This window comes from Topomyia yanbarensis, chromosome 3 (assembly GCF_030247195.1).
Source record: "Topomyia yanbarensis strain Yona2022 chromosome 3, ASM3024719v1, whole genome shotgun sequence".
NCBI lineage: Eukaryota > Metazoa > Arthropoda > Insecta > Diptera > Culicidae > Topomyia > Topomyia yanbarensis.
The window spans coordinates 133,691,111-133,703,654 of record NC_080672.1 but is presented as its reverse complement, the minus strand read 5'-3'; the positions used below and the strand labels follow the sequence as shown (position 1 = coordinate 133,703,654).

The 12,544-nt window shown below is 39.6% G+C and overlaps 1 protein-coding gene across 3 annotated transcripts in view; it reads right to left on the bottom strand.

Moving 5' to 3' along the window:
- Positions 1-12,544, bottom strand: part of LOC131692460 (A disintegrin and metalloproteinase with thrombospondin motifs like) — a 571,945-nt gene that overhangs the window by 453,857 nt on the left and 105,544 nt on the right. For all 3 annotated transcript variants that reach the window (XM_058979518.1, XM_058979517.1, XM_058979519.1), the window contains exon 2: positions 1,559-1,645. In XM_058979518.1, coding sequence (XP_058835501.1) covers positions 1,559-1,630 — 72 coding nt within the window. In that variant the 5' untranslated portion in view covers positions 1,631-1,645. The remainder of the gene's footprint in view (positions 1-1,558; positions 1,646-12,544) is intronic.

Below are 12,544 nucleotides of genomic sequence, written 5' to 3'. Positions count from 1 at the left end.
GAAAAATAAAAAGGTTTAAAAAAACAGTTTTAAAACACTAACTGGGGAAAGGAGCATGGCAGTTGGTAAGTCGATTGCCTTGTAAGCAGCTCACCACAACTCCAAAAATAATGTTTGAGATTTTAAGATTTTTCTATCCTGAGAAAAGAAGAAAATGACCTAATGGTTGTAACTTCACTACTCTAATAACAAAACTAGGAAGAAAGGAGTCAAAATCCCTTGCCTGTGACTCCAGTAATAATAATTAAAAGAAGTTTTTAATACACGCATTTGAAATTAACTAGATAAATATGAAATATCAGAAATCAATTGAACCAGAAATCATCTAGTGAACAACTTTACGACCCCGCTTGCATTTGTAAAGTTTCATAATTTATGTAATTAGAAAGTGTCACATTGACCGTGCTATACAGCTCAAACAATCAGTTGTCTATTGCGACTACCCGATCATTACACAGGAGGCATGCTTCACTAACTATAGTCATAATCCTCGCTCTAAATATCAATTTTGCGGAATTGATTGATTTCATCAAGCTCGGCTACTACCGTCCTTTCCAACTACACCTTTGCATACACAATAATTTGCAAACCGATAGACAGAGGTTGCATGCAACAAAGTACCCCCATAAATACTACCCAAGATATACATTAGTATTTATGAGCTTCCCATATCGCAGCACCGCTGTGCATTGCTACCACATAAATTGTACACACAACACAACCTTGTCCAGTAACAGCTAGGAAAATACACCGCAAGTAGTAATGGAAAGAGACTTGAGGCATGCAAACAAACAATGCAACCAAGTACACATCGAAAACACTTCAACACATTAGCCGCAGTCAATTGGGTTAAATGAATGAACTGGCCTCACTACACCCCCGCCTCGGCGTTCTTAGCAAACTTGTGCGTAGCAACAAGTTGCAATCTGTGAAACACGACAGTGAGCCCAACATGGTGTACGATTTTGGTTGCCTCACCGCAGCTTAGCTGAGACTGTTCTAATCCGCCAAGTTGCACCAGCCGCCGGGGTAGCGACCAGCAAGATTATGCAACCTGATAAAAAGGGCTGCTGCTGCTGTTCCACCACCGACAAACGGTGATGGTTGGTACCTTGTGCCGCGGTTTTCGCTATTCTGTTCTACTTGCAATTTGCATCGATTTATCCGTACGTTGTTCCACATTCGGCGAACTACTTCTACAGCTTAACGACCGATCAAGATCAATTCCCTACCGAGAGATGCCGTTGTAGGCAGGGCGGAATTCTCACGGTGATTCTAATTACTATATTATATGCACATGAACAGTAGCTATTCTGTAGTCTACACACTTTCATTCTTCAGATATCGAATCAGAACTGCTCCGATTCGCACACGGCACCATGACAGTCGGTGATTGCAAGCGATCAGCTAGTCTAATTAATTCTTTCGTTGGGTGCTTTGAATTGGTTGAATTTCGTAAAAGAATGCAAATTACATGCTCGGAGTTAGAGCTTGGAACGATGAAATGCGTTTGAAGTTAATAATGGAACCATTATACTAGCTACGGGTATGTACTTACATCTGGCATGGCAAAACTGTAGGTGCAAAATATTGTCCATGACGCCGCTATGTAGAAGCCAAGCCGCGTCATCTTGGCGGTGGGGGTCTGTGGAAGAGAGACGTAAAATGTGGATCGTTTAGTTTTTTTTCCATTACGTATACAAATGTGAAATATGAGGTTTCATTTAGTTTGTTTGCTGATCAAACAGAAATTTAGTGTACTTCCAACGATGCAATTATATTACGTTTGATTACACGTTAATTTCATAAATACTACATAATTATAGACGCCGTTGACAAGGATTAATAACATAAAAAACACGCAAACCACTCATTTAAAAAAGTCTCTTGTTGACACCATTGTACAACCCTAAAAATCCATCATCTTCAACAGCGGAAATCACTTTCCATAAATTTATTTCACACACACATACCCCATTGCATCAGAACCCCGCCGGTCCATGCGCTAATCAAAAGCGACGAACCCGCCACCCGTCAGCCCAGCTCCAATCTTATCACCAGATGACAATCAATTTCTTGTAGGTAAGCACGATAAAATACGACCGTCGATCGCGACCATTCCATTATCATATTTTGGTCGTTTCTGGCCCACCTGGTCCAAACGTATGCGGAAACTGCCTACTCTCGAACAAAAAAAATCCAGTGACTTGCTTTCGGTCGTACATATGGAAATAATTATGCTTGCGTGGAAACCACTTACTCGGTGTTTAATCGATGACAATCTCCGTAAAAAGTGATTTTTATGAGTTACGCAGCGCCGCTTTCTATGCAGGGAGAATAATAATCCATCGGGTCAGGCCAACAACTTCGTGTAATTTATTGTTTCCTGCCCGTTGAAAAATTTATCTCATGTTATATTTCGTGAAAGCTCCGATTGAAATCTTCAAAGTAGTGTAAAAAGTTTCGAAACCCGTCTGGACAAACAGGCGACATCATTTGTAGTAAGATTCCTCAGAGTACAACCCGTCAATCTAGTTTACGCGACACCTTCACTTCAAGTTCATACTACACGTTAATCGAGTAATTTATGGCCTGTTGACGACAAGAAGGTGCCCATAATGATCATTGGAAATGTTTTTCCGCATACCAGATCGAATTCATCCCGAACTCTACTAGCGCTGATCACATACGTACACACTAACACTTTCGGTTTCAGCAATGGTAGTGCATTCAAAGCTCCGTTAGCTCCTGTTCTTTTCCGACGTGTTCTTATTGTTCTGTATATTAGTATGTACACTAAGTTTAACGGTGGGTGTGATTTGGAGTAGAGTTCAAGAAACGAGAAACGTTTCTTGTTTTGCTTTTTTAAAGCTGCTGGGGTTGTCCTGCAATGATTTGATTGGTAATAACAATTTGAGTCCTGTTAACGTAAGTTCCAAAATGCAGAACTTTGCATACTTAAGTTTAAGTGAATCGATGTTATATGAGTAACATAAACTCTTCGTTAAAACACGACCTCATTCCACACCTAACTACCATGTTGAACCCAGCTTAAGGATTGAAGCTTGTCACCATCTACTTGGTGTCATCGGATAAACTGCTCGAGTCTCAAGTAATGATCGAGGCAACCTTGATATTGGATCAAAGCCTTGGTGCTTTACATTAAAAAACTATTCGAGAAAATGGATTTTTTTTAATTTTTGCAATTGAAATAGTTTGGACTAACTGAGGCTGGGTGTTATTCTAAAATCTAAAATCAAACAATATCCCGTTTTTTGCGTCACTATTTTGAATTCGAATATCTGTTATTTATGGATATGTCCGTATTTTTACTACCAAACAATTCGGAATTAAATGAAATTATGTTCTATTGCTGTATAGTTTATGTATTTCAATAGTACACTATTTAAAAAAGAACACTCGTAAAATTGATAAATATCGGAAAACGTGGAAACTCCCATTCGTGGGTCAGTCTATTCTGCACAGAGCCGTCAATAAGGAGCACCTAGCGACTCAATCAAAGGCCATGAGATTATAAATAGAGGTGCGTGTGGCTGTTTGAGTTAGTCGATGCTTGCATTTCAAACAAGCAACATCCTGACCATATCCTCCGGGCAGTACAATAAGTGGTAGACGAAATGGCAATTCTGCAATCATCTGTACAATCTCATCATTGCTGCTGCTGCACTGCATTTTGTTTTGATTCATTCTTTTATCCGCTGCTATAACTAACTCATGACCTGAATCTTCCAAGTAAAGGCCAGATGTCTAGATTAGAGCCGATAAACTTCTATTAACTAAAAACACCCACTTGCAACATGGTCTAGAAAAACAACAAAAGATATTTGTTGCATTACAATAACAACAGAATTGCAAAAAACACGACTGTTGCATGTGTGAAACACAGCTGCTGCACGTTACATCGTAGTTATTTATTTGTATTGCTAATGTTTTCTGAAACAATCGAATTTGACACATATTATGGGAGTTTTTTGCAACGACTGCGTGACTCTACTGGACTGCTAAAACAATTTTGTTGCAAGCATCATCGCGAAAACTGGAGAGGACATTATTATTCAACTTGTCAGCAAAGTTGTCCCACTCGATTGGAGACAAGTGAAGGTCATCGCCATCCAAAAACCAGGAAAACCAGCCTCCGACCACAATTCGTACCGTCCGATCGCAATGCTATCCTGTATCCGGAAGTTGTTCGAGAAAATGATCCTATCCCGCCTCGACAATTGGGTCGAAGCAAATGGCTTACTGTCAGATTCACAATTTGGTTTTCGCAAAGGCAAAGGGATGAACGATTGTTTTGCGTTGCTCTCAACTGAAATTCAAATGGCCTATGCTAGCAAAGAGCAGATGGCATCAGTGTTCCTAGATATTAAGGGGGCTTTTGATTCAGTTTCGATCAACATTCTTTCAGAGAAGCTGCACCAGCATGGTCTTTCAGCGACTTTAAACAACTTTTTACTAAACTTGTTGTCGGGAAAGCACATGCATTTTTCGCATGGTGACTTATCGACATCACGATTTAGCTACATGGGCCTTCCCCAGGGCTCATGTCTAAGCCCCCTTTTATACAATTTCTATGTCAACGACATTGATGAATGTCTTGACAATTCCTGCACGTTAAGGCAACTTGCAGACGATGGCGTGGTGTCTGTTACGGGACCCAAAGCTGTCGATCTACAAGGACCATTACAGAATACCTTGGACAATTTGTCTGCTTGGGCTATTAAGCTGGGTATCGAGTTCTCCACGGAGAAAACTGAGCTAGTTGTATTTTCAAGGAAGCGTGAACCAGCACAACTACAGCTTCTATTAATGGGTCAAACTATCGCTCAGGTCTTCACAGTAAAATATCTAGGGGTCTGGTTCGACTCGAAAGGTACTTGGGGATGCCATATTCGGTATCTGAAACAGAAATGCCAGCAAAGGATCAACTTTCTTCGTACAATAACCGGAACATGGTGGGGTGCCCACCCAGGAGACCTAATTAGGTTGTATCAAACAACGATACTGTCGGTAATGGAATACGGATGCTTCTGCTTTCGCTCCGCCGCGAACATACATTTCATCAAACTCGAAAGAATTCAGTATCGTTGTTTGCGTATCGCCTTAGGGTGCATGCAGTCGACCCATACGATGAGTCTCGAAGTGCTATCGGGCGTTCTCCCGTTGAAAAATCGATTTTGGGAACTCTCATATCGATTGCTCATTCGATGCGAGCTTGAGCTCAATTCTCAGACCCGTTTCATGTCCCTGTACTTTGACTACATGGCGCAGAATATTAACCCTTCTTCTTACAATCCCAACCGTGTGCATTTCATAAATACTTCTGAATCTACTGTTTTCTTCGACACATCCACGAAAGACGAGATTAGTGGAATTCCGGACCACATACGCCCACAAGTGGTTCCAAACATTTTTTTTAATAAATTCCGAGAAGTCGACTGTTCTAAGATGTTTTATACTGACGCATCAAAACTCGAAGGATCCACTGGCTTCGGTATTTTCAATCAAAAGTTCACCGCCTCCTACAAACTCAGTGACCCTGCTTCAGTTTACGCCGCAGAACTAGCTGCCATTCAGTATACCCTTGGAGTCATTGAAACATTACCCGCAGGCCATTACTTCATCGTTTCGGATAGCCTCAGTTCCATTGACGCTATTCGCTCGATGAAACATGGAAAGCACTCCTCGTATTTTTTGGGGAAAATACGGGAGCTACTGAGTGCTTTATCTGACAACTCTTTCCAGATTACCTTGGTATGGGTCCCTTCTCATTGCTCCATTCCGGGCAATGAGAAGGCAGACTCCTTAGCTAAGGTGGGTGCCTTAGAAGGAGACGTTTACGAAAGACCAATTTGCTTCAGCGAATTTTTCAGTATTACTCATCAGAGAACCCTCGAAAATTGGCAAACTTCGTGGAGCAGTGGAGAGCTGGGAAGGTGGCTACATTCGATAATCCCTAAGGTATCGACGAAACCTTGGTTCAAGGGGATGGATGTGGGTCGTGACTTCATTCGTGTGATGTCCCGACTCATGGCAAACCATTACACGCTGGATGCACATCTCCGGCGTATTGGGCTCGTGGATAGTGGTATCTGCGCTTGTGGCGACGGCTATCACGACATCGAGCACATTGTCTGGACGTGCACCGAGTACAGTTCCGCTAGGTCTCGGCTAATGGATACCCTGCGGGCCCGAGGAAGACCAACCAACGTCCCGGTTCGAGATGTGCTGGCAAGCCGCGATGTCCTCTATATGTCCCTTATATACACCTTTGTGAAAACCATCAATATACAAGTTTAACTGCCGCCTCTTATTTTCCTTATCATTCTCAGAACCCTCTTCCACCTGTATCAAAGCATCTGTATCGAATGAGCCAACAAACACGGGACCTACGGCACGAACATAACACGCTTAACTCGAAATGTAGCCGATCCACATCTGCGCCGTACTACGAAATCGTCTGGAAAAACCCCTGCCATCTTGAGGAGGACCACCCGGCGTCCCAGTACATGATTCCCCTGATGAAGGCCACCCGAGTTTGTAATCCATCCGTTGATCTCACGATACCTGAAACTGAAATAATTTTCTCTCCCTGCCATCTTTGTCTACCCTCCCTCCCCTGACTCTTATAACCAGAAGTAACACCCCTACCCCCCCCCCCCCCCCCCCAATATCATCACGAAGCATTTAGCTCTTCTTGTCTCTTCTAGTTTTAACTATTATATTATATAATCTCGTTGAAAATACCCAACTCTACTACCCACAAAAATAACTATAATTACGAATCTTAACAAAATTCAATCATGCCCTCTAGTTATTCCTAGTTTTAAGTTAGTCGTAAAAAATTGTCCCCCTTAGTTAAACATTATTTGCTCCAATAATCTCATTGATAAAAATGTCAAACCATATTGCCACAAAAACTAAATGACCCCCCTAATCTTACGAAAATAATATTATCCCCTTGTGTAGATATATAAGATAGCTATAAAATCACATTAGTTTCATTTTGAAAAAAATCATTATGTAATCCCCTAGTTTTAAGCAATTTAAAATGTAAAACAAAACAAAATTGGCACCTTTAAGCTAACGCAACGTGCCTTATCAAATAAACGATTTGAATAAAAAAAAAAACTTGTCAGCAAACTTTATTCCGGATGCACTTATAAAACTTTTACTCAACTTGAGTTTGTAGTATAGTAGAAATAAAAACAACCGCCGTATATATTGATAGAATGAATTGATTCTCGATAAAAGTTGCTGACGAACAGTTAATATGTTTATATTTTAAGATCAGAACCCAAAATTTTCATCATTACTGTGCTTCAAATTTGTTATTACTCTCGAACAAAGCGTATTTGAATACAATGATTTGCGTACGATAAATAATTCGCATAATAAGAATAATTTTTTTTGAGTTTATATCAACGATGTTTTAAGGCCCTTTAACTGTTATGTGCCAAACAAAAAAAACACCTTTAACAGGCCAACGTGGGTACCCGGGTACCCACAATTTGAAATGCTCATAACTATGGCTTTCTTTAACCGATTTGGACACCTTTAGATGTTTTGGATTCAGGAACTCGTCCACTTTTTGATTCTGAAAAGTTGAACCGGATGAATGGATCTGGTTCTTGGTAATCCGGATTTTCCGGAGCAATGTTCCAGTGCTAGGGTATGATTTGTAACTGTTAATAACGTCCTAGCAATATGAGTAACAAAACTCTTCAAATTATCTCGGAAGTCTGTTATTTGTTGTTACGGGACCCTATGGCAGTTTAATAAATAGAATTGGAATTGAATGGCTACTCACGGCCCCACGGGAACCTTCTCCAGAATGTCCGTTCCGGGATCAAACCACCAAATGGTTCAAAAACCACGAGATATAGCCTACTGATGCTATTTCAAGAATTTTGATACCCATATTTCTAGTATTTCATTGAAATTCACAAATAGTATCCCAGCACTGGAACATGTTTCCGGAAATCCGAATTTTCAGGAACCGAATGAAGTAACCCGATTCATTTTTATCAAGTCTAAAAGTGGATGAGTTTCTGAATCCAAAACACCAAAAAGTATCAAAATCGGTTGAAAATTACCGTAGTTAAGGGTATTTCAGTTTTGTGGGTACCCGGGTACCCACGCGTCGCCCTGTTACGTAGTAAAAAAATTCAGGAGCCTCTCCTCACTCCCCCTTACTATATCAACAATATTATTAACCCAAAAGCTTGACTTATTGAATTTTTAAGATGTCACAAAGTTTCGATTTCCAGCTATGGATAAAACATGGGAATTTCATTATTTGAAACCTAAAAAGGTACCCGGGTACCGCGTCGGATATATAATGGTTAAAAATATCGAAGTAGTTCCAAGAAAGTAATTCATTTTTATTGGTTAAACATTTTCACCCACATTAATAATATTGTCATATTCGAATAACACATAATATTTATGTTCACAGTTCGAGAGTGAGAAAATCAGATGCATTTCTGCTCCCATAGATTCGTTTTGTGTGTTTTAAGCAAGATTGGAAATGATACAAATTTCATAATATTTCACTACAAATTTGAGTGTTGAATTGAATGGGTCTAATAAATTCGAGGACTAATTTTGGAGTTATAAGCTTTAATAGTGAAGAAAAATAAAATTAAAGCCCGAAATATTATTCGCGGTCACGATAATATTATTTCGAAACTGCCAACTTTGGATGTTTAGTATCTTTGAAATATATTATAACATAAAGCAGCACATCTCCAATAAAATAATTTTGGAGGTTAATCCTCCCAGTAGTGATTATAATGTATTTATTCTTGAAACAAATTTAGTTCGAAATTTAATGCTTCAGCAAAGTTTTCGAAAATTTCTAAATTCAACTTTGTTGAATAAAGCGGGCAATGCGTAGCTGGTAAATCGATCGCCTTGTATGTAGCTCACCTGGATTCGCTTCCCAAACCCCCGACGAAAGTTTGGAAATTTTTCTAAACTGAAAAAGAACCGAATGACCCTAAGGTTAAAGCCACTATAGTCAAAATAAAAAGGTGAAGACATTCCATTACTAATTTTGAAGAAGACATGAATACTCCGTGTGTTCAGAATATCGAAATATTTTAGACTACGTGTGAAAGAAATTTTTTAAAAAAAGTTATTCTGGTCTTACTGTAATTGATAAATCTCTTCTGCTGTGAATAAACAATAAAATTCACATTCTATTCAGGGAAGTTTCTAAAGTCTAGTTTTTTTTGAAAAGAACTTACTTTAAGAAAATCGTTTTGTATCTCCATATATTGCATTTATGTAGCCTTCATATTTTCTAGAAAGTTCTTTAAAATGACATTACGAACAACTATGCTGAGGACATCAAATCTCTTACTATTTTTGAAGAGTTACTTCCCCTTAATTACTTTCAGGAATTTTAATCACCAAATTAATTTTATCAAAATATGCGCTTTTTATGTTGGAAAGCTACTTTGAGGTTGATAAACCTTCAAAGTTGATGGTTTCGAAATGATATAATCTTGACCGTTAGAAAAGCTTTGGAACCTTTTTTTCCACTTTATAATTTTTGTGCATTTTTTAATTTATTGACATGTTATAAAAGAAATTATAAAAGGCAACTGTCAGATTAATTTTGTTTCTAAACATTCACTAATTTATCCCACTAACATTAATTTTTTGTGTTTTCGAAAAAAAACAACGATTTCCATTAAAACCCCCTCCCCAAACTAAATTTCTGACTATGCCACTGCAATGCTTGCAAAAGTAATCCTGAATGCAGTCACTAATAATAATCGTTTGATTTCGACCGAAAAATGTTGGGAATTATAGAACCACCCGAACCATTCTTGACCGCAAGAGTAAAAAAACTTTCCCTTTCAAAAGCTAACTGTACCCTTAAGCTCACAACAGTTTGACAGCGCGTGCCTTAGTTTCTGTTTACAAGCGCCGTTGCCAATGTTAGTGTTGAACAGATATATCATAGCCTACAGACTATGTAGTAAGACCTGGTAAGCCGGCTTATTATAGTCACCATGGCGCAGGTGCGGTGGAGACAAACGGGGCTGAAAACGAAATCATGTGCTTTGCGTCTATATTTGCACATAGGGCAATGATCCCATTTTCAACCATGTTTCTATTATCACCCAATCCACTTGAAGCTGCTAGTTAGAGCGGTGTCGATCATCTTTGTTCAACGCATTGGGTCAAATGATATGGCGACAATCGAGACACTCGATTCGAGTTTTCAATGCGTTTAAATACGAGCATTTCGCTGTTTTCGGGGCATTTGTGTTAATATATCGGTTCTTATCAACGAAGCAACGATATGAATGACAATTTATACGCGTTCCATCGATCGTAGGCCGAATAATTAAAGAAATAGTGAGGAACACTCCTGCATACAGTGAACATAGGCACTTTACCCTATATTAATTACAACTCATTGCAAGTATAGCACGAATCGACCGTTATTCGAGCACACCTTTTTCTTCAACAAAAAGCATTCACGCTTCGGGAGAGGATTGGAGGAAAGAGTAGTAGGTAAGTCTCTGTCTTGTAAGTTCAGAGTCGTACATAGGTTGTATTATACAACTTGTATACATATGCAAAAAACCAACAATACGCCAATGCCAACTATGTAGAGGCGTTACCTATAACATGTTTGACTCTTTCGAAAACATTAGTGAAATATGTGATGTGGAACATTCAGGAAGAACCTTGGTCAGCTAAGTCGTAGCTTCAATCGGAACACATCGGAAAGTGTGTGATTTTGGGTAGCTTTGAATGATTGTTTAGCGAGAAAAGCAAAGGCAGGTTGCATCACTAACTTAATTATAGCGATGGAATTTTCGCTTCGACTTTGTCTCATCAGAGTACGACACTAACTTAGTGGCAAGACTAAGCTAGCGTCGTAGTGACGCTAGCTCCAAAAACGAAAATACTATTTGTGTTCCTGAGCAAACCCCTAGTTCTGCGTGATGCACCGCAAGGAAAGCAGTTCTGATTAAGCTGATGAGAATTAATGAATAGCATATATTGCTTTGGATTGCTAAGCCGTACCAAGTTTCGATATCATTAATTCTCGTCAGCTTAATCAAAGCTCCATTTTTTGTGCTTCTTCAGAAACACAAATAGTGTTTTCGTTTTTGGAGCTTTGAATCCGGTTAATCCTGTTACTAAGTTAATGTCGGATTCTGATGAGATGAAGTCGAAACGCAATTTCATTACTAATTTAGTTATAGCTTTTGTACCATTACCGCGTAAATGTGGTTCAAAACAATTGTCTCCACTCTCCTTAGTGGACAAAAAATAGTTTTTACCTAAATTTGTCTCCACTAAGGAGAAATACACCATATATAGAACTAAGATTGAAAATTACGCTTCACTTTTCTTTTCTCTTGAGATGTTCAACGCCACTAGAAATAACTATTCGAAAATCATTTGTTTTAATGGAGTGTGAAATTTCTTTCCAAACAAACATTGATTAAATTTTCCAAATTAAGCAACGGAAATCCTTAATGCTTGAAATTATAGGAGTTATCATCGCCACTGAAGCAAGGCCCCTGTTCCGCATGTGCTTCCAAGAGCACCGGCCTGCGATCAACCGGTTTTAACAGATCCCACAAATTATGCCATCGCTTGCTTGTCTGTACTTTTACGCGATGTTCGGATTATTATTATTAATGGATTATTGCTTCATTTTGTGTGTGTGCGGTGCTCGATTAATTATATTGTGCTCCACCAAAGTGGTCATATGCAGTCTGGACGACCCGCAACTTGCTCTAGCGGATCGGAATAGGAATGGTAATCCACTCGTTTGGCCTACAACCTTTTGCCTCATGACGGTCGCAACTGAAGATGGGGCCATCTCAGGCCTCGATTGGCCGGTTGTGTGTCCGGCCTGGGGCAAAAGTGTGTATTGCCACCATATGGCCGATGGCGGTTTGAAGCAACCGGCAATTTAAGTCTTCCCCCTAGTGCATCGACCCGGTTGTGTTCTGACTTGAAGATTTGAAGAAGGTACAACTCTTCGTAGCTGCCGGACATTGTGCATCACGCAATCGGATTGTCAAGATCTTATTAAAGTGAAGCTGCTCAGCTGGGCACAAAGGAACCTTCTCGGATGACACCCTAATTTATGAGGCGCAAATAAGCACGTTTGGTCGTGAGGAGTACAACTAGGCACAGCAAGCCCAGAGCAATCACCATATGTATTCTGTTGAGCCACTTGATCTGGTACCTGCCGCCATCGTCCGTTTACCCTGTACTGTTGTGGATACTCATAAATTTTATGGGATTATTACAGAAGGTGCGTTCAAATTTTGCAACTCGTCTACTGAAGATGCAGAACCATATCGGTCGGGCTAAAGAAGACCATAAGTGAAGGGTACTTAGTAGCTACTTGTGGTCCTATAAATTCATGGTTGGAGCATTACAGTTTCAGAATGAAATGGTATCAGTGATCGTGTAATTCTCACAGTGTATACAAATCCGCCGAGATCGCAATTTGTTTTGGGAAAGTAGAAAGAAA